General features: G+C 49.5%; 1 protein-coding gene across 2 annotated transcripts; it reads left to right on the plus strand.

The window, feature by feature from the left end:
• The first annotated feature begins 3,617 nt into the window (after nt 1-3,617).
• LOC111853403 (ephrin type-A receptor 2-like) lies at nt 3,618-23,857 on the plus strand. Of its 2 annotated transcripts, none has more exons than XM_023830237.2 (17): nt 3,618-3,792; nt 5,570-5,637; nt 7,735-8,386; nt 16,653-16,808; nt 16,922-17,257; nt 17,355-17,482; nt 17,613-17,793; nt 17,885-17,984; nt 18,600-18,655; nt 18,745-18,870; nt 19,158-19,343; nt 19,545-19,606; nt 19,699-19,908; nt 20,031-20,180; nt 20,344-20,537; nt 20,730-20,885; nt 22,633-23,857. In XM_023830237.2, exons 1-17 carry the CDS (start codon nt 3,711-3,713, stop codon nt 22,739-22,741), a joined length of 2,952 nt encoding a protein of 983 aa, XP_023686005.1. In that variant the 5' UTR covers nt 3,618-3,710; the 3' UTR covers nt 22,742-23,857. The 2 variants fall into 2 exon arrangements, with proteins under 2 accessions (XP_023686005.1, XP_023686012.1); XM_023830244.2 differs by having other exon boundaries at nt 17,616-17,793.
• The last annotated feature ends 1,837 nt before the right edge of the window (nt 23,858-25,694 follow it).

The raw sequence follows: 25,694 nt of genomic DNA on the forward strand, positions 1-25,694 counted from the left end.
TCACCCTATCCCCCCCCTCCCCAAACACACCCTCACCCCCCAGCACCGGCAATGCAGGTGAGGGTCTCCTCAGCCCACACAAATGAACCATTGTGCTGCACCGTTCGGGCCAAGCCAGGTCAGCCGCTGATGGACCCCAGCACCACTGTGAGGCTCTGGTTTCTGGTGAGAAGAAGGACCACAGGGTAACGTATCTACAACGTGCCACATTCCAAAAGGGACTTCATGGGTTAATTTATTCTCAGAGCTGACAAACACTGATTACTTGCTATTTTTACAGGCAAAATGTTATATCCCAAATAATCTATCCATCTATTCAGTAGTAACACTGTGGTTTGGCAACTAAGCATCCCCTAGACTTCACGTTTGGATGGAACTATGTAGTATAACAACATTAAATCCACAAATATTAAATGTTGTGGGTGAGATTGTGAATCATTGCTCATGCACTTGCAGACTGGATTCTGCTAAACTGGACAAACTGCAATAGGAAATTTAGAGACACTGGACCAGGGACACTGAAAGTGCTATGTTCCCTGGGAGATCCTGCAGGCTTATACTGAGAGATACGCTCTCTACCCCGTCCACCACACAGCAGGTGTGCAGCTTCCGTGCCGAAATGCCTGAGCGCAAATCAATAAATGATGTGCTTGGGATAAAAGAATCTATATTCATCTAGATTTAAATGGACTTTTAAAAAGTAATAAAAAGCAACGAGATTTTGAAACGTTTTTTTTTTTTTATGTATGCATATACAGCAAATTTATGCAAAAGATTCCTTTCCAAGAAACACAACTGCAGAATCCAAAGAAGGATTGAGAATATAGGCCTTAAACTTGGGGAAGTGGCCAGTCGGAATGTCAGCTTCGGAAAATAAAGCTCTCACACAGACAGAGGCGCGAGGAAGTGAGATTCACCGTTTCCTAAACGCTGAGCTGGTGGCTTTCAGATCCTCGGTGTTTCTCTCGTGATGTCCCCCTCCCCCACATTTAGCCCCCTCCCAACTCCACAACTGTTTGTTCTCACCAGGATTTAAAGGGAAAAAAGGGAAATTAATCTGATTGGTGAACTTTAGTGCATTCTGGGCTGAATGTGATGAGGTGCTGGGAGTTAAATCAGTGACATGCTGCTTTCTTAGTGGGGCTGGACTCTGACCCTCTCTGCACTCTGTAAACAGCCAGGATTCATGGAAAGTCTTTTCAGCCGGAGTGTGTGTGTGTGTGTGTGTGTGTGTCTCTGTATGTGTGAGAATGACTATTGAAACAATAAAATGGCCTCTGAAACCCCATATTTTAGGCCTCACTTTTCTGGGAAGAAACTTTTCCAAAATAACACCTTTATATCCTGAAAGCATATTAATGTTTAGAAGCATTAATGTTTATAAAGACATTAAAGTAAATGATATGCACTACATGTGTAAAAGTTGGTGAAGTGCTAAGATAAATGGTACGGTTAATTAGCCAATCAGACAGCTGATCATTGGGATGTGGCCTGATCTTATACACCACAAAGTCTAGGGGTCTCTGTGTCTCATACGGAGAGAACCAGGGCATATATATTCTTCCTGTAGATGTTAATGTAATACACCACACTGTGACCTAAGCAAACATCACAGGATCTCTGGAAGAACTCAGCAGTCTGAGGGTAGGAAAAGCATGTCAATCAACAGTAGAAAAAAATCTGACAATTTAAGTATGCGCTAACTCTGGCTGGCATAGAAAATAATACTACAAAATAGGGCAAAAAAAATCATACTGGATTTTATAAAGAATCTGAGGACTGCATCCAGAGATCTACTGGTCTTGCTTGCTGGAGCTGATATCAATATTTGTAACTCAATGACACAACACAAGACGAATCGAAAGGAACAACCTTTGGTGTTCGGAGAAGAACAATTCTACTCTTTTTTTTTAACATTGCAGAAGACCTCCTAACTTGATAGATGGGCATAAAAGTGTCTGTTTTTGGCCAGTACCAAATATACTATTCTGATGTAGATGTAACTGATAACTTATGTCAGCTGTCAAGGAGGGTGGTGAGAGTTTCATGATTTGTGGCAGTTTTTCTGTGAGTGTATTTAGATGCCTGAGCATCACTAAGAGAACCATTATTTAAAAATAAATAAATAAATATTCCAGGGGAGAATGTGAGAGACCTTGAAGGTTTCTCAGCATAGAAACAATCATGAATATTACAGCAAAACTATCCTATAACAGATTAAGAGGATTTTCTGTGTCAAGCTCTGGGCCTTAAACTAACAGATATGTTAGTAAGACCTGAAGAAAACAGCTCATGCAGAACAGCTCGACAAATCTGGGTTTGATGAAACAGCTCTGCAGGCAAGAATGGACAAAACTTTTACTGAAATAAAAAAAAAAACTTCAGGCACAAGCTTTTCATAGCATGTTTTGTATTGAAATAAAATCCATTATTTTCTGTGTCTCTTCAGGTTGTAATCATGCAACACTGGAGTTTCTGGTGAACTCTAATCGGCATCCAAGTGGGATATTACTGAAATGGATATTGTACAAAACTAGTTTGACAAGACAAAAAACTCCTGCATTTGAGAATGACTTGGTGTTTGGTCTTTAAATGAAGAGACTCAGAGACTCGAGTGGTGACACAAAGAACACTTGACTGTAAAATTCCTCCAGGCTTGAGTTGCTAAGCGATGGTCAGTGCTGTTGTTTGGCTTTATTCCCCATCCATAAATTTATACCCAGACTCCAGGCCCCCCCTTTTAAACCCCTCTCATTTGTAGTCCCGCATTCATTCCAGTGCACCCCCTCCACTTGACCCCCTCCAACTATCCATGGGAATCACTGCCGGCTACTTGGCTTGGAGCACACTATATGAGTGAAACTTCGATATCTATTTAGCATAATATTATGCAATGATATGAAAAAGACAATCCCCCTGGCTAAATTTTGTTGTTGAAAAACAAGCATACAGATACAATTTCCCTGGGCCATTTGGATATTTTAATGAGTCGGGGCAATAACATTAACACATTAAATAAATGTAATAGATTTAGAATGACACTACTACAACTAATAATAATAATAATGAAAATGAAGTTTGTATTATTCTGTCTTAATGATGTATCACAACACACCCGTGTGAAGCACCTTCAGGAGACTGTTGTCAAAGGCGCTATATAAAAATAAACTGAATTGAATTATTTTTGAATTATATGTTATAAACTAATTTACATTAATAGATTAATAAAACTAAATAATATTTAAACATTCCTAACCTTAGTCGAATAATCATGTTTCAGATGCTCATTTAAAAAAATGTTTTAGTTATTAACGTGGTTTTTCTTAGGCATGTCTGTGGTCTAGATGCAAGAAACGTGTCGTGGCTGTAGTCAAACTGCAATCACACAATTTTTGCCGTGTAAAAGAAAAAAAAAAAGACTTTTTCAGTTACCCTTGCTAAGGTAACAAATTATCATGAAATATCAGCATTAGAGGTAAGGGCCAATAGACCCTTAGCTACAGGTAGTTCCAGTCTCGGTTACTGCGAGCCGACCCCGCCTTCACGCCATATATGGAATCTATCGACATTCCAATGGGCGTAGCTAGTGACGCATTTATTCCTGAATGAGGCTTCGCCTTTAGAAGTTGGGTTCCTGGGTTTTACTCCTGGGTAAGAGCTGGACGGGGCAGCGCAGTCCGAAAAGATAGTCATTTATAATTGTTTCGATCATGGCTTCCCTCTGGATTAAACGTTATTTGTTTACATGTGTATTTATTAGTTGCGTATTTATAAGTCTGCAAACCAGGGAAGGTAAGCGCAAATTCTTTTTTTTTAACTATTTGAAAGGTAGTTTCAGCCGGAAAACTCATACTGGGATACCGCATGGAATGGTGTTGGTGTTTTAAAGGTTGACTTTAAAGGTTGACTGATGTTACACCGATTTTATTTTTCGAAATTTGGTTGTGAATTTAATGTAAAATTTTAACTACAACGCAATTATTTATAATTATTGTAACCACTGTAAACTTGTTACTGAAAATGTTGCATGCAGCTAGTATCGATGTGTTTCAAGAACGAGTTGTATATATTTTTGGGTAGATTTTTTATTTACAAGGAATTTCAACGTTAATTTTTAAAGTTCTGTCAAAGTTCTGACACGCTAGTTGAAATCGCTGTGGCGAAATCGAAATATTCGTCAGAGGTCAAGCATTTCATTTTTAAAATTAAAATATAACACGTGATACTTTCTGATCAAAGTGCGCAATAATTTTGTATATAAAACTGTACTGTAACTCTTGACTATAACTATGTTTACTGTGTTGGTTGAATTATATTTAACTTTTTTCGAGCAGGTAAAATGTTCACTCCGACATGCGTTTAATTATCTGTCAGTTAATACATTTGCAATAAGACCAGTTTAGAGAAGTGTAGCTTGATGTTTCGCTTAAAAATAGAAAATAGACAATGTATTAATTAAAACTAATTGCGCTGTTTGCGCAAAAGGTGCTTTTTGGGTTTAGCACAGGAATAAAATGACCGAGTGAAAAATGGTTCGTGTGAGTTTCTGTATCCGAAAATTGCTTCATAATGCGAGAGGCATGGGGTGGCCTCGTAACCAGGTCTTATCAGTTCATTAGTCTTTACATTATTTGTTTAGAGAGGGCAGTGGCCACCGGATGTCCATTTTTGCTATCAGTGATTTTAAGGGACGCATACGCAGCCACGAAATAACCGGGACATCCATAACTACCGTCACTCCTTCGCTGTAATACAGATCTCAAGTTTAACATATTGGTATGATATCTGCACATAATTTCAAATGTGAAAAAATGTGTAATTCGAAGTAAAAATAATTATATAAAAATACTTTCCTCAGTTAAATAAACAAATGAATAGGGAGAAATATTGTAACAACTGGGAACCTTGAGAATTGTTTAAATAAATATTCCTTTTTCCGTAAATTCCAGTCGCGGCCCACGTGTTGCGCAGTAATAATAAATCTCAGCAGTCTTCTGTATTTATAAGTTTATTGGATCTATATCTGCTGCTTCAAAGTCTCTGTGCAAAAGATAAGACCACCCCTTCCCAAGAGCAAGATGCCACTGCCTGCCAGCCGATGTTAAGGCAGTATTCACTTGCTTTTTTAAATAATACTCCTTTCACTGAAAAAGTTCTTTATAACATGAATGCAATGGATTAATCTTTCTGGAGTGAGTTCTAGTCCCAACAGTGGAGAACCTTTGCAGTTTACGTTCCAGCTGAACACGGTCCGGTCTTAATAACCACAAACGTTAAGGGCAGTAAGGGAGCATCCAGACCTTTTCGGCCAGATGCATTTTAAGGCCTCGTGCGACCATGCTGCCTCCGCTTTGGACAGCGTTTAATCCGCGCCGTTTCTCCGTCCTCGCCGTGTGGCACGGGTGACCGGATTTCATGTCCTTATTTCAAGTCACTGATGGACAGGTTAATTATCCGGAAAATGGTGGCATGTGACAAAGAATCTGAGCTGTTTGTAAGGCTATTTAGCAGCGTCCCGGTTCGTATATCCGTACTTTATTATAACTCTTGCATGGATTTTCTTTTACAGAAGTGCTGCTGGACATGAAGGCTCTCGGGGGGGAGCTGGGATGGCTGACCTCGCCCAGCGAACAGGGGGTGAGCCTGTGCTAGCCGCCGTTTCCGTCTTTGACGCTTTTTTACGGTACCCTGTGTGTAATCACAGGGTGGGCCAGGGTTCTGTCCATTACCCTACAACACCTTCTTTATGTCTTCTTACCCGGTTGGTCTTAGTATCACACCACGTCCTACTCGTCCGGCATTTATTATCAGAGGATGCGGAGTGTAGAGGCACGTTTAGCCGGAAGGAAGCACTTTTAATGCTGTTGGTGTAATTTATGTTATAAAATATGCTTACCCACGCTGGCCTTATCTAAGCGGGTTAAAGATTGTTTGTCATTGTAAAAGTTTGGACAAAAGGTCCAGGGAGTCACAGAGGATCAAGTGGCTGGGAGACGGAGGGAGCTCTGCCAGGGCATGTCTGACGGGGTGTTTCAGGGCAGGAGAGCAGGGGCTCATTCCTACTCTGTCTGCGAAGTATGAAGCTTTTTCTATGAGTTCAGAAAGCAGGAAGCTGGTTGGCGTGGACAGGCACAGATATTTTAATCTTAGTTTATTATTCTGTTATTGCAATTGAAAGTGTAATCCTGTTTAGAAATCCTTAAAAATCGCCTTGCCTTCGAGGGCTAACAGCTAACAGCACCGCTGGCTTCGCTGTAAACGGTGACTCTTTTGCGTTTTGGCTGAAGCTCTCGGTTAATTGTTCAGGGCCTCGTAGCGCGGAGATAAGACCACTTTTGAGTCCAGGCACTGCCTCTTTGTAATCCAGGCGTAATCCTGGTCGACTGTTTCTCTCTGCCACTGCTTGCTGTGGATCAAAGTTTGGGGGGGGGGGGGGGGGGCTTTGCTACTTGAGACTGAAGGACCCCCCCCCTCCCCCTTCCCCCCACAGATACACATACATAGCCCCCTGGGGCTGTCAACACCAACTGCCCCTGAGAATGTGTGCTTAAATGTTTAGTAGGAGAGAAGACTTGAGTGTTGCCTCTGTGGTGCTGGGGATGGGGGGGGGGGGGCTGGGTATTAGGCGGCAAAAGGGGTAGAGTGGACTCTCTTGTTTTAAAAAAGTGAAGTGTTAGTGTTTCGTGCTCAGTTCTTGCGGGCCCAGCTTACTTGTGCTTGGGGAACACGTTTATTCTTCAATGAATCTCTCCTTTATTACAGTTCAACGTAGTTAGGATTGTGCCGATTCTTTTCACAATCCTCCTGTGTAAAATCCTGCAGTTCAGCAGCTGCGGAGTGTTTAACCTTCCTGTGTTATGTTACACGTCTCTTTTGCCGGCGTTCCGCATGCTCCTCTAAGGGGAATCGTTGTGCAGATTTGAAAAAATAAACAGTAGAATGTAAACCATGGAAAAACGGGCGAAGGGAAGATCAAAGAATGGTGGATTTCCTTTGCTGTGTGCTGTGGGGTTTTTTGGTTAATGTCACTTGCTTCCAAACGTTTGTCCTTCAAATCCGGGCATTCCTGCATCTCGCAGGATCAGGCGGGTGCATTATTGTAAATGATCGGACTTGTTGCTGTTTAATTGTGTCTCTTAAACCTGGAAGAAGTTTACTTGTCAGCATGTTTTTATTTATTTTCTCAAAATGCCTGCTCCGTTGCGCCCGGTTTTTATTGGCCTCTGCTCTAATGAGCGTATAAAATGCACTTTAACAGGCACAGTGGTTTAATCTTCTCTGTGTTTTATTGCGGCAGTAGCATGCTATGCCTCGAACCCTCCACGCCATCGAGGGGGGGCAGGCTTACGGTGAAACCCCACACGTAGAGCCCGTACTCCTCGAGCCTCCTCATGCGCGTCTAGACCTCCTGCTTCTGAGCGAGATGTGTGCATCTTCCTTTCCGCTCTTTGTGAAGCTCACGTCGGTCTTTTTATTTCTCCTCCTTGTCTTCTGCACTCCGGGTGGTGTGTGACTGTGTGGGTCAGAGCCGCGTGTCACCAGAAGGTTATCGGTTCGGATCTCTTTTGAGCCCCAGAGCAAAACCCTTAAGCCCAATTGCTTTGTTTGACTCTGCTCTCTGATCCTCACCTGTACATCACTTTGCACTGTTAAGTAAATAACGTTAATATATGCCCCCCCCCCCCACATCTGTCCTGCGAGGCTGACCCTTCTGTTTCTCTCCTCTCCACTCAGTGGGAGATCGTACAGACGGTAGTGAACAGTTCCCTGTTGTACACCTACTCCGTCTGCAATGTGGAGTCAACGGACCAGGACAACTGGCTGCGCACCACGTTCATCCAGCGGCGGGCGGCGGGGGCGGCCCGCGTCCTGGTGGAGCTCCGCTTCGTTGTGCGCGACTGCAGCTCCTTTGGCGGTGCCTCGCTTACCTGCAAGGAGACCTTCAACCTGCACGTGGCCGAGGCTGATGCTGATGTCGGCACCAACTTCCGCAAGAGCCAGTTCCGCAAGGTGGCCACCATCGCGCCCGACGAGATCACGGCCCACGGCGAGCTGCGCGTCAACACCGAGACGCGGGCGCTGGGCCCGCTCTCCCGCAGCGGCTTCTACCTGGCCTTCCAGGACCCGGGGGCCTGCGTGGCCCTGCTCTCCGTCAGGGTCTACTACAAGACCTGCACGGCCACCGTGCAGAGCCTGGCCATCTTCCCCGAGACCGTGGCCGGGGGGGACAGCCAGGCCCTGACCGAGGTCACTGGCAACTGCGTGGAGAATGCTGCCAGCCAGGAACCCCCGCGGATCTACTGCACCTCCGATGGCGGCTGGGTGGTCCCCGTCGGGCAGTGCCAGTGCCTGCCCGGCTACGAGGCCGTCGGAGAGTCCTGCCAAGGTTTGTAAATAATGGATTACACGCCACCCTCACCCCCCCACCCTTTGAGGTCACATCTGTTATTTTAGTAACTGGCTCCCCCAGTGGTGGGTCTGGTTTGCATTGTAGGTTTCATCAGGTGGGTTGATGCAAGGTGCTAAAATTACAGACTGTGTTGTGAAAATGTCCAAGATGTGTGTGTGTGTGTGTGTGTGTGTGTGTGTGTGTGTGTGTGTGTCAGTATATGTATGGCGTCAGTAGAAAATTGAAAAAATAGTTCAGATGAGGCTTTTTAAACTAAAATACCCATGAAATGTATTGAAAGTGAAGAAAACTTGCCACTGTGGTGTTCAGACATTAGTAACGATTATACTAATTATACAGATTATAAATATATTTTGTAACGATCTTGTATAATGAGTGAGAAAAATCACAGTGCATAGTTTGATGATTAGCAACAGGTAGCTTCACAAGAAGTTTATTGTGCAGAACCTGGTGACATACATGGGAATTCAGAGGGTGTTGCATTTTCGGAGTTCTCGGATTTCCTTCTCAGATCCAACTCTGCGAGCTTGGGATACTATTCATCTATTTGGCGTCATTGTTGCCACGGAACCATGGCGACGGGCACCACATCCTCTGCAGTTGATTGACGCTGAACGAGATAGGGGTGCATTGTTCCGCTATCGTTTGTTTTATCGTAGAGCTGATTCACAGGTGCCTATTTTCCCTTATGGGTGCGCCTTTAACTTGCTCCTCGATAGCCCCTCCCCCCTCCTTCAGTTACTATTTGACGGAATCCTGTCTGTCCTCTGAGCCGCCGAGCCGGCACCACTCACGGTGTGAGGTGGCACGGTGCTGCACGCGTGTGTGTGCGTGTGCGAGGCGCCGTGTTCTCGGGGCACGTCGGGACGTGTTCGCTCCCTGGACACACCCCATCAAGGACGCACTTCTCGGTGGTCCCTTGGGACGACTTGAGGAGCACAAACAAGAAGGTGTGGTGTAGCACTGGGCCGGGAAATGATGCCATATTAGTTGGGAGATTAGCTGGGAGGTTGGGGGGGGGCGGGTAGTTGAATGGGTGCGGAAATGGGGACAAAATGAAAGTGAGCTGGTGTGCCAGGCAGGGTGGCGTGTCACTCATGCAAGGACATCCCTGATAAGCTCTGAGTTACGAGATACGCGGCACGACATGGCCCCGCCCTCTTCTGCAAACGTGTCACTGGCGCGGTGAAAGTGTGGCAGGGCCCTTTCCAAGAAGAGTGAGTGTGGATGGGTGTAGAGTGTCTCATTTTGGCCACTAGTGGATGCAGCAGAGGGGCTGGGGGGCTGATTCATCAAGGGGGGGTGGGGGGGGGGGGTTGGCGTGCATGTGGTGAGTGGCTCAGACAGTCATTAAGCTGGGTGTGTTAGCCTTCCCCTGTGGTAAGTGCCGCTTTCGTTCCCTGTCATCTCCGCCGCCGCTGCCACCCGCCCCCTCCGAGTGAGGACAGAGTGGAAGGAGGGAGCCCATCCGTTTTTTTTCCCCCCCTCTTGTTCTCCATCTCTGTTCCTGGTGCGGGAAGGACGGCTTTCTGAATGCCTCATCCGACGAGCGCGATGACGAAACTGGGCGTTTAAGGGAAATGTTGAATTTGTGTCTACCAGTAATTCCCGAATTAGGGGAAAAAACATTGCGCACAATGAACTTCTTTGGGAGAAAAACTGACCAGGTTAAACGGCTAAGTCTACGCTGCGATTTAAAAAAAAAATACCCACTGAGTCATGTGACATTTGTCTTTCAGTCAGTGCTGCACGACTTGGGAGTGATGTTTACCATGAACTCCCAGAATGGGGATTATGGTTGATGACACATGTTGCCGACTTCCAGAAGCTATTAAGCTGATACGCCATGACCGCCCCCCGCCCCCCCTTGGTTGTATGGCTTAATGGGAGCATTGTCTCACAGAGTGGGGAGGTTACTTAGCTGAGGTGAACTCCTCTGCTGGGGGAGGGTGTAGAGTGGATGGTTTAGGGAGGGGTACCGTCGGGAACCTGTCCCAGCACCTTCCTTACTGTCTGTCAGTGCCTTCCCCGGCAGGTGTAATTAATACTACACGCGGATTACCTTCACCGTTACTCCGATGAATTCATTAACGTCTGAGAGGGTGCATGCTGGGTAAAACAAGATGGCCTCCCTACCCTATTCCTATAAGGATTGTGGGAGAACCCCCCCCGCCCCCCCCCCATCCTTGGTCTCAGGGGTGGCCGTCGGATCCTGCCCCCTCTGTAATTAGGAAGTGGCCGTGGGTAGAGCCCGCTGGGATGGGAGGAGAGGGAGCGGGTAACCAAGAGCGCTGCCATGCTGGGCGGCTGGGGGCAGCAGAGGCAACCCGAAAGATGAACCGCCCCCCCCCCCCCTGAGGATTCACGCCGTGGGGAGGGTGCAGAGGCGAAGGCGCAGGGGGGAGCTGCCAGCACCTTCTTACCCGTAGGCACCTTTCTAAAGATAACACCCCCCCACACACATAGAGACACACACCTCCATTATTGCTGGGTTTAGGAATGTTGTGGGCGTTTTGGCGGGAGGTATGAGACAAAAAAGGGAGGGAACAAAGGAGTCAAGCCGGCTCAGGAAAGAGGGAAAAAAAAAACCGAGTAGGATTTTCGGGAAGGCGGCGCAAAGAGGAACGGACATAGGTTAAGGATTATTTATGGAGCGTTGTCTCACATGGTTTATTATGCAACAGGGAACGTTCATCAGTGTGTGGGGGAGCGAGGGGGGGTGGTTTGGTAAGTACTGAGGATAACCGGGATTACCATCATGGGGATTTTTAAGGGATTGCGGGCCTGGCGATTGGCTGACATCACCTGCCGGCACGTCGCCCCGCCTTGTCCGGATTCTTGCCGTGTTACTAACCGGGATTTTTGCGGATCCCCTCACAGAAGCATGTCTAGCCACAGTCCGCGGGGCTTCCCAGGCGGCCAGCGGCTTTGCCCGGCGACAGAGCGCTAAAGCCTGAGTCCCTCTGAGAAGCCTTAGAAATGCAATAAAGTAGAAAATCGCCGCCGTAATTAGTGGCCCAACTGAAATTATACTTATTTGTAAATCATAGTTTCAAGTGCATGTCAGGCAGTAATGGGAACTACGACTTGGGCAGAGGAGCAGTTTGTTGTGCCTGGTCTGTAGTAACCGAAGCAGTCTGTTTCCCATCTTCTAGAAGATTCCATTCCTCGCTGTGAGAGCTTTGGGTGGCCTTGTGTGGGATCCTGACTGACCCTGGACTGTGTATCTTGGGACTCCCATATTGGTCCGTACCTTCTTGGGGCTGCTCTGAAATCATGACGTTGTGATTTGGGCATGTTTTTCCCTGAAGTGAAGCAGAGAAATCCTGCTTCACAAGCATTGCTTCAGAGTCCACGTCCCCTCCCCTCGCTGCCCCCCATACCCCCTTGGCCAGGGAGGCCCGTGGAGAGGGAGCTGCAGGAATGTACCTGTGCTTCAGACTGAGTAATCGGGATGAAGTGCACTGTGCCCAGCTGTGCTTCAGACTGAGTAATCGGGATGCAGTGCACTGTGCCCGGCTGTGCTGAGGCCCTGTTACTGGTCATGTGGCCCGGTTTCAGCATTCTCCCCAGCTTCTGGCAGGATGTGCGGCCGTGGAAGCCGGAGGTTGTCTAATCCCCGCTGTTCACTTTGCAGGCATGCATTTCGGGAACCCTGTGATGATACAGAGGAAAAAAAGATAAGAGAACCGGAGTTACGTTCCTTCTGTGGGCTTTTCCAGGAACAACAGGATTAGTAGCCAAGCATTTTAACTTTAAATTTTTATCCACTAGAGCCGTGTTTCCCAATCCGGTCCTTGGGGACTCACAGTCAGTCCACATTTTTGCTCCCTCCCAGCTCATGGTACGTAGCAAAAATGGAGACTGTCTGGCAGGGAGCTCGGGAAACACTGCGCTAGAGTAGAACTGAATTTGGATGTGTGAGATTTTCCCCTGAAGCGATTCGCCTCGGCAGGGTTTAATGTTCCTCGATTGATACCCATGGATTACCTGTGGTGTTTGAACTGCCGCTCAAAAGAGGGAGGCCATTATGTGAGGTCATTATTGGATATGAGCCGCTGACTGTGTAGCATGGGATGTGGGATAGAAGATTCTGGCACGTCGGAGAACGAGAGTCTGTACACGTTAACCCGATTAACTTGTGGCCGGGGTGTAGACAAGTTACTGTTAAGCAGCTGGACTTGTGACATGGTTGTGACTTGCCTATCCCCACCACGTCCCCGCTTGTTGTGCCCGGAATATTCTGGAAAGCTGAAGCTGCTCCAGGTGCATCTGGATGCAGCCGTGTTTCGTGTGGGTCATGATGATGGAGCCATGTCCTTGGCATCCAGGGCCTTGTGGTTAGGCTGCGTCACAGTTTGTTGATCTAATGATCTGTCTTGTGCCCCCACCCACCATAACTGGCCTATCTGCCCCTCCAGAGGAGCTGCTGATGAATGCCCCCCCCCCTCACTGTTATCTGTCTGTGGGGTAACTGGACTGACCTTAAGATAAAACAGCGAATTGCAAATGGATTATACGCCTATCGCCCCCTTTAATCCCCTGTGATTTAACGCTGATGTGGACCTTGTCGTTTTCCGCTTTGTTTATTTAGTCTTTCTGTTTCTGGCTGCTCTGGTTAATGTTGACCTCATGCCCCCCTGGCTCTGGAGCTGCTGGCGGATGTCCCTACCCCCTTTCTCCCCCATCTTGTTGACCGTGGGCCCCCAGATCTCCTCGTGCATTTTGGCGGTTTCAGCACCATGAAGTTATGGAACTTCTGTTGAGTGAACCGTCAGCCTGCCCCCCTTCCCCCACTGCCCACCCAGGATCCAGCCTTAATTTGGTTGCCCCCAGTTCCTCCCCCTCCGCACACCTCTTGAAAGCTGTCAAATTGGCACCCCAACCCCCAACGCCCCCTCCCAGCGTGGCCCCCCCGCCCCAGCGGGTCGCAGAAGCACAATGGCCTCCTCCGGTAAACAGTGTTCAAAACCTGAAGCTCCCAAAGACCTCCTACCCATCCCCCACCTGGCTGATGTCCCTGAGAAAGAAAGGATTGGGGGGGGGGGGGTGTACGAGACCAGGATTTTAAGGTCCTTGCCAAATGTTCTCCAGAATATTTTCTGTTGATTAACAGGTACGAATTATCTATATAACAAGAAATCTTTGTCTATTAGCTGTACAGCAAATGGCATGGATTTGTGGGGAGGTGATGTGTTTCTGTTGTTTATATGCTTTCGCTCGTGATGTGAATCCTTTTGAAGAACCCGCCAGTTGTGTTCCTCGTGCCCTGCTCTTGTGCACCTTCTCCGTGAGCTGCCGTGGCGTCAGACTTTCATTTCATGAACGGTGTCCTGGGTCTTTGCAGTTGACCCACTGGTGGAGGTTTTTATACCAGAACTAATTGGCCTGGTTGCCTAAATCGATTAGCCTGTCGCCGATGTGCCTATTTTACTGACAGACTGGCGTGCATTTTTGTTTCTTCGAGCCTTGTAATGAGCACACGTTATTTCCGAGGCCCGTCTCCCCGGTGTGTTCCTCGTGCGATGCCATGCGGCTCGTGACAGGAAGAGAGGCTCTGCCTGTCCGGTTCTAGCCTCCTGTTTTGTCGGATGGGCCGAGGGCTGGGTGCCTTGCCGCGTGCGAATTCCTCGAATATCTTTTGGCAAGTAGGACAAGGTTCTATTTTTTTAATAAGGTTCCGAGCGCTCTGGAAATGTCCGGGGCATTCTGCCAGGCCGCGTGCCACTCGGTGAGGCTGCCAGCTGCTTTCTCCCGTTTCCGGGATGTGTTTCGATGGCCCACTTTTTTCATTTTCCCGTGTCGGCCTCAGTTGTCCCGCGTGAGCACAGGTGCCAGCAAGCGGGGGGGTTGGGGAGGCTGCAGGGGCAGCAGGATACGGGCCAGCAGCTGTTCTTCCGCTCACCCCTCTGGGCTCCTCTATGAATGGGGCAATTCTCTCGCTCCCCTGCCCCGATCCCCCCCCCCTCTCCATCCACACTCAGCTCCTCTAAACACATTGTGTTAATGAGCCGCCCCCGATGTAGCTCCCCCCCCTTTAGAAACGCATATTTGCAGGGAAGGGGAAGAGAAATAAGGATGCGTTTAAAAGTGTGTGAGTGTTGGTGGGGGGGGGGGGGGGGGGGGAGCAGGGTACCCGTGTTTTTAAAGCCCTCAAGTCGATTTCACTTAAATGCTGCTTTATATATATATATATATATTTTTTTTTTGTTTGTTTTGCCTGAAGCTTGGTGACGACCCCCTCGTCCGCCCCCCCATCCCGTCCCAGAGGCCTCTGCTGGCGACTTCCTCTGGGCACACAGACCCACAGCGACCTTGTCTTCTAAGAACACTGCAGACTGGCAGGATCCTTCTAGAACAAACATAATTGAGGCCGCGTGTCTCATTTTCACGAGTCCTCCTCTTCCTCTTTTTGGTATGCTCTGTGCCCCCCCCCAGCTTGGTGTGTCTCCTCCAAGCCTCACAAAAGGTGTTCAGACCTGTTTCATTCTTCAGTATCATACCTGACTGGAGGCGGGGGGGGGGGGGGATTCTGCTCATGCTTTCGACATGCAGTCTGATGTCAGGAATTCCGTACATTTTTCAATTTCATTTACTGCCCCCCCCACCGCCCCCACACACACACACACACACACACACACACTCTGCGATGGCTGCCTTGGCTTCTGTCCCACACGCTCTCTATCTTCCGCCTTGTCTTCCGGGCTCTGTGATGGACCCCTAAATTGAAACTCTTTTGTGTTTTGCGGGCCTCTCACTGGAGGAGACGGAACCTTCCGGCAGGCCCCACAATGCGCCGTCCCGCCCTCGGCTGGCTCCCAATGGCGGAGCCGCATTCCTGCCGCCGCACTGAGCCGGACGCATCTCTCTGTTTGTCGATTTGTTTGTTTGGTTTGTCCCACAGCCTATTGCCTCTTCTTCAATTTCAAGTGAAACAAAGTAATTGGATGTGGAGAAAGATGAGGCGGGGGGTGGGGCTGCTGAGAGAGGAGGGCGGTCCGGTCGGGGGTCGAGGGTGTAAGAGCGGGAGTAGAAAAGGAGGGAATGGGGGGAAGATTGAAGGGGAAGACGGGTCTGTTGTGTCGGGGGTCATGGCGCACAGTGGGACGGAGTGGGGATGGGGTCCGACCCGGCCCGGCAGAGAGTGCTCCACTCAAAGCGCCGCCCAGGGGTTCTTTCAGGCGCCGCGCAGCCGTGTCGTCCCTTCCTCCTTTTCTTCTCGTCTTCTTCTCCTCTCTTTGTGTCATGCTGCATTGTTTACCAAACTCCTAATCCCTGCGGACTTAGACGGGTAATACCAAATCAAATTTACCCCCTCTGCTCCCCAATAAAGGATGTAAGCACTTTCCCACAGTCCCGCTGTCTTCTGGGGTCACCCCGAACCGGCCCCACGGTGATATTTTATGAGTAGATGTGCCAAGCCGGGGGAATTTAAATTGTAAAACTAACTCTCGTGTTCATAAAAAGAAAGAAAAAAAAATTACGCAGATTTATGCAGCTGGTTTAGTGAGTTTGCTGAGCACTGTGGGCCTTTGTCTGCTGCCGGAATGTTCTCTCTCTCCGAGATCATAACTGTTGATAAGATCGGGTTTATGCATTTTAACCCCCCTCCCCTTTGGTGGATCTGTGAGTCCTTGGGCTGGCTGACTTGGCGACCCCCCCCCCCCCCGCCTTTTGATCTGGAAATGGTATCCCTCTCTGTGGAGTGACTTTTCAGGGGGTTGGCGATGGTGGGATAGGGCTGCACGCTCCCACACTCGTCGGAAACTTTATTAGGTGCACCAACTAGGACAGGTCAGGACGCACTTTGGCCTCCAAGGTAGACGAGTGTGTTCAAAGAAGCCTCCTCACACACCACTGTTGTACTGAGGTGTTATTTTTGCAACTTGTGGCCTTCCTGTTAGCTTTAGCGGGTCTGTCCGTTCTCCTCAGACCTCTCTCAGGTGTTTTTGGCTGCAGAAATGTCATCGACCGCATGTTTTTGATCATCGGACCAACTCTAGACAATGTAGTGCATGAAAATCCCAGATTGGTGGCTGTTTCTGAGATGTTGGAACCACCGTGTATGACGCCTACAGTCACAGAGCTTTGAAAAGGCATCGTAGCCATTCTAGTGCAGAGCCGCTAAACTGTGTATCTCACGCGTTTGACTGCAGGTACTCGGTTTGTGTGAATGAGCAGGTGTACGTGTGGAGCTCGCGGGTCGCATTTAATGCATTGATGTCTGTCTGTTCCCCCGCAGCCTGCCAGACCGGCTTCTTCAAGGCATCGCAGTCAGACGATAAGTGCCAGCCTTGCCCCAAGAACACGGTGGCATCTCAGCCAGGCTCCCGCCTGTGCCCATGTCTGGATGGCTTTTTCCGTGCTCCTCAGGACCTGGACACCCAGCCATGTTCCGGTGAGTTCCACCTCCTGCCTCTTTTGGCCAGGGGGTGTTGGTGGTGGGGGGGTCGCTGTCCCAGCCCGGCCATTGGCTCACCAACCTCGTGCCGGCGCCCTCTTCACCCACAGCCCTACCCTCGGCGCCGCGGCACCTGGAGGCCGTGACCCTGGAGTCAGTGGTGGGGAAGATGGAGCTGTCATGGAGTCCGCCGGCGGAGACGGGTGGCCGAGACGACCTGAGCTACGGCGTGTCGTGCGAGCGCTGCGATGGGGCCGCCTGCCAGCCCTGCGGGGAGCGCGTGCGCTTCGATCCACCTGCAGCTGCCCTGCAGGATCCCCGCGTCACCGTCAGCGAGCTGGAGCCCCACCTCAACTACACCTTCATGGTGGAGGCCCGCAGCGGCGTGTCGCAGTTCAGCCCCCAGCGGGCGACGAGCAGCCTCACCACTGCCCTGCGCTACACAGGTATGAGTCCTCCCCCACCCCACCCCACCAGCCAATCTGCATTGAGCGTTGTGCGCTGGTCCTCTAACCGTGACCCCCTTCTTCCTGTTCCTTCCAGACCCCCCCAAGGTGACATCCATGCGGCTGGACGAGCGGGGCAGCACCAGCCTGTCCCTGTCGTGGGCTGTGTCACGGCGAGCCCACCCCCATGCTGCCCACCGCTATGAGCTCATGTTCCGCAAGAAGGTGAGGGAGGGGGCTGCCTCGAGTTAGGCGGGGCATGTCGAGCTTCGAACACTAGTATGTTAAAAGCCTCTCTGTGATTATGCTAGCTGTCAGTAAGAAACGGTTGATTTGTTCCCCCCCCCCCCCAAAGCAGGAGAACAACAGTGAGAATGATGTCACCACCTACACCGTGCTGGTCCTGGAGAAGAGCTCAGTGCAGATCAGCGACCTGGTCCCCGGCACCGTCTACGTGTTCCGCGTCCAGGCCCTCAGCCCCCTGGGGACCCCGGGCGTCTACAGCATGGAGCACGAGTTTGAGACGTTGCCAGAAGGTGGGTGGTGTTGGGGTGTTGGGGGAGCGGTTTGGTGGATGTGCCTGCAGAGGCCGATACGTGACCCCCCACCTGCCATCCTGCCCCACAGTGAAGGACAAGCCGGATAACAGCATGACGGCCATCGTGGGCGCCTCGGTGGGGATCTCCATTCTCTTAATCACCATTGCCGCGGGGCTGCTGTGTTACCGGTGAGGAACCCCCCCCCACCCCAGCTCTCGTCCTGTCCCCATTCCACCCCTTCTGTACCCCGATCCTTGGGGCGGGGGATTGCGCAGAGGAAGAGACAGAGTAGAGACGGAAGTAAAGGAGGGTCCTCAAACACACCCCCCCCCCCTTCTGGCCCAGTTCCTCTGTGCCGGCCCTGCCAAGGCGTCCCGTCACTGATAGGTGGTGCCGCCAGGTTCACTGCAGTCCTGTGGCAGCCCTAAGGTTGCTGCTGGTACCCGGCCAAGGTCTGCAGGGGTCTGACCCGGGGGATGAAGAGCCTACTTGGTGCTTCTCCTTTACAATGACCTACAGTGTATTGAGAGTTTTCTAGAAAACGCTTATCGAAAGCAGTACGCTAGTATACAGTCTTTAAATAGCCGCATAGGTCCTCCCTTTTGAACTGTAGTTCCTCTTTTGGGTTTCAGCCAGATCCCAAATGTGTTGCCACTTCTCTGTTTATTATAGTAATTAAAAATGAAATGCAGTGACCAGGTCCTTCCCATGTTTGCATGACTTTCCTTCCTCATTCCAAAGACCTGCTTTCCAGGCATATTAGCCTCTGTCTGTGTGAACTAATGAACCTTCTCGCTGGATAGGAGGAAGAACCAGTCGACCAGACAAGACCCAGAGGACACATACTTCTCCAGCTCAGGTAGGTCTCCACAGCTGCTTGCACTGTGTCCCCGTTCTGCTTCCTTGTCAGTGATTCCCATCAATGACTCCCCGTCCGCCCCTTCTCAGAGCAACTGAAGCCCCTGAAGGCCTACGTGGATCCTCATACCTATGAGGACCCCAACATTGCCATCCACAAATATGCCTGCGAGATCCAGGCGAGCCACATCAGCAAGCAGAAGGTCATCGGGGCAGGTTAGAGACTAGTGTTGTGGATACTGTGTTCTGGATACTGTATTTGCAATCAGATACAAGGCTTGATGGTTAAACAGGAGGCCTAGGACTCATGAACAAGGGCACCATGTATGCCTGACGTGGAAAGTAGGATAAGATGCTTTTGATTGCACAGTCAGCATTTCATGTTTGCTACAGGATTGAGACTTAAGGCTTTTTGATGATAATATCATCCGGGGGGGGAGACGGAGTGTGGCTCAGTAGTGTTCTGTAATCTAACATCGGTCCATGACCTTCTCGCCCCCCAGGGGAGTTCGGGGAGGTGTACCGCGGGGTGCTGAAGGTGCCGGGCCGCAAGGAGACGGCGGTGGCCATCAAGACCCTGAAGCCGGGCTACACGGAGAAGCAGAGACAGGAGTTCCTGAGCGAGGCCAGCATCATGGGCCAATTCAGCCATCAGAACATCATCCGCCTGGAAGGAGTCGTCACCAAGTGTACGTGCGCCATTGTGGTCCTCTTACTGAAACGCCCATCCCCATGCTACCCTACAGCCCTCATCACAGCCCTCTGAGGTCCCTGCAGACCATGTCGCATGTTGCAAACCAGGTTTTGGGTGTGAGGACCTGCTCTTCAGCCTGCTCTCTGCCGCTCAGCCAATTTAACATGCTGAATATCTTCTTTCTCCTTGTTTTTAGTCAAACATGCCATGATCGTGACAGAGTATATGGAAAACGGCGCTCTGGACAGCTACCTGCGGGTAGGCGCTCTTGCGTCTCATTGGCGATGAGCTCGTTTGATACAAAGGAGGGGTTCTTGAGCTCAAGCCCTAACATGAAACGTTGTTTGCAGGACCATGATGGTGAGATGACGTCCTACCAGCTGGTGGGCATGCTGCGAGGCATTGCGGCCGGCATGAAGTACCTCGCCGAGATGAGCTACGTGCACCGTGACCTGGCTGCCCGCAACATCCTAGTCAACAGCAGCCAGGAGTGCAAGGTGTCCGACTTCGGGCTATCACGGGTGCTCGAGGACGACGCTGAGGGCACCTACACTACCAGTGTGAGTTGGGGGGGTCCAGTAAAGCTGTGTTCAATCCTTGTAGTTCATTAGCCACTTAAAACGCGTTCTGTGTGGCGAATGTGTCTTATAATGGTTCCTACCCCCATTCCTCGGCTACACAGGGAGGAAAAATTCCCATCCGTTGGACGGCCCCCGAGGCCATTGCCTATAGGAAGTTCACCTCTGCCAGTGACGTCTGGAGCTTTGGCATTGTCATGTGGGAGGTCATGGCCTTCGGAGAACGGCCGTACTGGGATATGAGCAACCAGGAGGTGAGAGGATCTGTGGAAGCTGTCACGACAATTTGTATGATTAACTCCTCCCCACCCCATTAACTCCTCCCCACCCCGTTAACTCCTCTAAAACTAACGTGTGGTTAGTCTGCAAGGTCAGATCTCCATGCCAACATTACTACCTCTTCTTCCTCGCCGACAGGTAATGAAGGCCATCAACGAGGGGTTCCGTCTGCCGGCGCCGATGGACTGCCCCTCGGCCGTGTACCAGCTGATGCTCCAGTGCTGGCTCCAGGACCGCTCCAAGCGGCCGCGCTTCGCTGACATCGTCAGCCTGCTGGATAAGTTGCTGAGGTGTCCCGAGTCCCTCAAGACCATCGCTGACTTTGACCCCCGGTAAGACATCTAACCATAGCATTGGCTGACAGGAATTGCAGGGTGGCCTTGGTTGATGTGGGGAAGAAGATACCATGTGCACAGAGAAAGGTGCTAGCGCCTTAACAAGGTGCCATTTCTGTGTAGCAGTGGTTCTCGCTTCAGTAAGTAACCAGGAACTTACCATGGTTCCCATCTGCCATCCCCCACCAGTGTATCCATACGGCTACCCAGCACAAGCGGGTGTGACGGCTCCCCCTTCAGGTCGGTGTCGGAGTGGCTGGAGTCTATCAAGATGAGCCAGTACAGTGAAAACTTTACCTGTGCTGGCATCACAACCATGGAACAGGTGCTGCAGATGAAGAACGAGTGAGTAGACATAGTCCCTCTGACCAACCCTACATATATCACATCACAGTCAGTGTGGAGCCGCTCCCAGGAAACATGGGCCTAAGCATCGGGGGCCAAAGGCAGCGGGCATCTCGCGGGCCAAAGGCAGCGGGCATCTCGGGGGCCAAAGCCAGCGGGCATCTCGGGGGCCAAAGGTGGTGGGTGTGCATCTTGGGGGACAAACACGCAGAGACTATGACACACCAAAGAGATCTCACAGACCCTGGTTTGGGTGTTTGGGAGGAAGTCGGAACATGAGCATAGGAGGAACCTGCTAACAGAACAGGGAGTGGGAATCCCCGCTGGGAATCCCCTCTGAGAGGTGCTGCCCACTGTGTTCCGCTGAAAGAGGAAGAGCAGAGATACCGAACACACCAACAAAGACTTGATAATAGTCCAGATGGAACTTTCTGCAGCCCGGTCCTTGGTAAAGTGTCAGTGACAGTTTACCTCCACAGTGTCATTTGCACCAAAAAATATAGCCAAAGCATATTTTTGCCTTATATCCCCACTTTGTTTTCTGTCACTGAACTCCAGCACAGATAGAGTAGAATTCTATGAAAAGCTACCGTAGGCCGTACCGTCCCCCGGCGATCTGGCCAGCCCTTGGCCGTCTGATCGCCGTGCCTGGGGGGGCTCCTGTCAGGGGGGGTGCCACTGTGACACGGAATTATCGTTATTTGGCCTTAATATGCGTTTTTATTCGGCGGTTGGCGTCCTTGTTTGGTTAAATTCGGGGATTTTATTTTGACGTTTAAAGCGCTGCTCGGGTCTCCGTCCAAACATGCAGGCAGAAATAAAACGCAGCGCAGAGGCGGTCAAACGCGGTGGAAAATGGGACCGAGAGCGAGAGTGTCGGCGCATTGGGGGCTGTGTGAGGTGGCCTGGCTGGGCTTGCCTGTGGTTAGCCTCCCAGCCCATCCTCTCACCCCCCCACCCCAATCCCAGGCCCCCACCACCCCATTGTCTACATAAAAGTGCCTCTTTGGAGTGGGGGAGTGGCGAAGCAAAGGGAGTTGTTGCCCTCTGGGTGGAAGAGCCCCAATGATTTCTTTGGTATAGATTTTCTTTATTTTTTTTTATAGTAGTGACGGGAAATTAGGGTGGAGCCGGGTGCCATGCCAGAGAGAGGGAAAGCAAACAAAAGGGAGGAACATAAAGTCTTTGAAGTGTCATTTTTATAGCTTGTGTGTGTGTGTGTGTGTATATTTTTTTTAATAGATTCCATATTGCCCCCACTGTCATCTGGTAGCACTCTAAACCCAGAAAGTATTTACAAGCCTTCCTGCTTCTGCTGCTTGCCAGACAACTGAGATTCATTGCTGGACTGGATCGTGCTCGTTAAGTAATTAAGATCCTAATTAAAGACATAACGAGGGCCTGGCTGGCGTGTGTCGGTACATCTTCATTGGGGCCATGTGCTTGCGTGTGGCACAGTTAATGCGCAAATGGGTGGGGGGGGGGGATACTTTTGCCTCCCGCCTTTTATTTGGTAATTACACTCCTCCCACGCTTCCCTCCATTCCCATGTACTGATTTATTTTTTTATCGCCCCTTAATTTTTCCTTTTTTTGAAGCCCCCCCCCCCCGCTCTCGCTCTTCGCCGTTACAAGTTCATGAGTTAATTCAGCGCTTTGTGGGCACGAGTTCGATGCGCCACGCCCGGCCCATCATGGCCTGACTCTGCAGGACGAGTGCTGACCACGCACCCCCCCCTTTTCCACAGGGACATCCGGAACGTCGGGGTGCGGCTCCCCGGTCACCTCAAGAGAATCGCCTACAGTATCTTGGGCCTCAAGGACCAGACCAGCTCCCTCAGCGTCTTCGCGGTGTGACCCACCCCCGCAAAAAGACTGGCCCGTCCAACTGGGCTCTGCCAAACTGGGTCCACTGGGTCGACTGACCAAACCGGCCTTGGGCTGGACAGCCCCCTCCTCCCAGCCCCCCCACAAACTGGTGGCTGGGCGAGTGAAACAGAAAGTTTGACTGAAGGGTGTACCAGCCACCAAATTCTGTACCCAGGATGCCCAATTCTAGAAACTTTCCTAGGAATGGAGACTGAGAAATGTGGGAGCGAAGGAAAAGACGAACTTTGAACTCCTTTACTGTTTCCGTTGAATTCATTACTGTTCCTACCTTGAAGTTCTAAAGCTGATTCCATTATGATTTTTTATATGTATATACACATATGAGCGAAATGTAGTTTCTGAACATTTGCTATGTACGCTTAGCTCTGACTGAGATCCAGAGTCTTACGGCGCTCTGGACGGCCACCAAGCTGCTGACAGATGACCATCCGCCTGCAGGATTTGCTTCTAAACGGCAGCCAGCGTTTCGCCCTCCCCCCCCCCCTCCCCCGGGGCATTCTGCGAGGAGCCTCCCGCCTGCCCAAATAAGCTCAGAGCCCTGACCGTGCAGAGACCGAGACGGACACAGAGAAGATCTGTGTGGAAGACTTAGGGAAAAACCCAGACTCTCCCTGGAGGTCCTCAAAGAGTGCTGTGTGATGCCCTCAGTGTTGCCAAGAGACTGGAAAACTGGACTCTTCCCACAATAACCCCAACCCCCCACCCTTTTTCCCAAGCACTTAAATCCATGGAGATGTTAGCAGTTGACTACTGGGCTGTTTGGCATGAACTTGTTCCGCTTCTGAGTTATTGTTCAGGTTAATTCTGTTCCCTGTTCACTGCAATTTCTGCTCATACAAAACTCACAAATTAACGTAAAGCGGCTCTCCCAGGGTCTCTTCATTCCTAACGCTGTTTTCATCATCGAACGTTTCAGAAAACGACTGGGTAGTGTAAGAATTCAATTTTTCCCTTTCTCCAGATTCTTAAATTGGCTGTTTCTTAAACATTATTTAATATTTATTTTGTTGCTTTTTTAATTTATTTTAAAAATGGGACTTGCTTGTATATGTATGTTTAGTTTCAATAAAATCTTTGTTATAGGTACAAATAAGTGGTCATGTAATTTTGTCTTCTGAATGTCATTTATGGGATGATTAATTTGAAGAGCGGTAATTCACTGATAATCATTTAACACATGATATTAGGACATGGTGATGGCTCCCATCAGTAAAAAGAGAAGCTCTGATGATTCAGTACTTATCATTCATGTATGTCACAGCTGGTCTTGAGTTTATTCTTAGAGTGTGTGGTGAGGCACGCGCCAATCTGAGGATGTACAGGGCACCAAGCAGGGGACACCTTGAGCAGGATGCCAGTCCATCACAGGGCACAAGGCAGGGGGACACCCTGGATGGGATGCCAGTCCATCTCAGGGCACCCCTGGAGGGCTATATATAGCAATCAATAATTAATTCTCGCTTATTTCTTTTGACTGTGTGAGAAAATGGGGAGAATGTGCAAACTGGACCTTCACAGAGCAGCCGTTGGGAATAAAGGCCTGAATCCTGGGGATGTGGGACAGCAGAGCTACCCGGAGTCAGCTGCAGCAACCTGGAGTGTAAACATGCTGTAAATGCCATCTGCTGATAGGAATAGCTGATGTGGAAGGAAATTGAACTGAAATCTCACTCTGCTTCAAACTGTCCTGCCGGCTCCTTAACTGTCGACAAACTGTTACTAAACGTTTGATCTTATATTACTAAATAAAATGATTCAATTCAATTTAGAAATGCATTGCAATGATATCTTACTCCTGTTTCCCAGAGCAGAGAATCTCCATCCATGGGTTGCGACCCATATTTGGGTTGCGGCAAGTTCTGAAAAGGTCGCGAGGCAGAGTTGGAAATTGAAGCATTTTAAAACCAGCAAGCTCCTTTGCTGATCCACGATCAGATTTCCCAGCCCCAGTCCTAAAATTGACCTATATAAACAAGTAGTGGGTCTGCAAATGCTTAGCGCAAAACGAACGAACACTCAGCCAATCCAAGAAGTCAAACCAGAGATGCTTAATTTTAAGTGAATTTCTTAATTCACTGGCGCATCCAATCAGATTTGTGCGATAGGCATTGATTGGCGTAAACTGCAGAGTGATCATAGCGTTAATTTAAAACTATACTTGATATACAGTAGGGACTGACCTGGCATGGGAAAAATCGGGTCGCGGTGCAAAAAGGTTGAGATCCACTGTCCCAGAGTATTTACCAAAAAGCTTATAAATGTTCAGTTGTAACTCATTACTGAGTATGTTTATTAACCCATTGTTTGATATTTGCAAGTGATTTACAGGCTGTTTTGTAAATACCAGGTGCAAGATATCACTTTAATACATAAATTTCTTATGTTCTTGTGTGAATTCTGTGAATGATATTTTCATTCTACTAATATACAGTGGTACCTCGGTTCTCGAGCTTAATCCGTTTCAGACTCAGGATCGAATCCTACAAAGTTCTGATCGAATTTTTCCCATAAGAAATAATGGAAAACCAATTCATTGGTTCCCGGTCCCCCAAAATTACACCTAAATATGTATTTTTTTAAAGTATTTAAACACAAAATGAACAGGATAAAACAAGAAGAACATTTTTTTCTTAATGGCTTCCAAAACGATAAAGATCTTATCCCAACATTACCCCTGTACTGCCCCGATCGTCCGCTCCTTTCGTGTGCCACGCCCCCTCGTTAACCTCGTGTGGGATCCCTACGTGATCAGCTGTTTCTGGTTGTTGTCATTAGTCCTCTGTATTAAGTCCGCATTTCAGTTTGTTTCCCCAGTCCTGTTATTGGGTGCATTCGACTTGCTTACAGCGCTGGCTTAAAGCAACGCATTCTGAGCCTGACGCAATGCATTACGGTTAGATGCATTGCGACCTCTCACCCG

This window comes from Paramormyrops kingsleyae, chromosome 8, assembly GCF_048594095.1.
Source record: "Paramormyrops kingsleyae isolate MSU_618 chromosome 8, PKINGS_0.4, whole genome shotgun sequence".
In the NCBI taxonomy this organism is placed as follows: Eukaryota; Metazoa; Chordata; class Actinopteri; order Osteoglossiformes; family Mormyridae; genus Paramormyrops; species Paramormyrops kingsleyae.

Excerpts from the sequence above, each read along its gene's own strand:
- LOC111853403 (XM_023830237.2), top strand. The coding sequence starts at position 3,711 with ATGGCTTCCCTCTGGATTAAACGTTATTTGTTTACATGTGTATTTATT. Across the intron at positions 17,258-17,354 it reads CACTGCCCTGCGCTACACAG|ACCCCCCCAAGGTGACATCC; the intron begins GTATGAGTCCTC and ends TGTTCCTTCCAG. Across the intron at positions 18,871-19,157 it reads GCAGAAGGTCATCGGGGCAG|GGGAGTTCGGGGAGGTGTAC; the intron begins GTTAGAGACTAG and ends CTCGCCCCCCAG.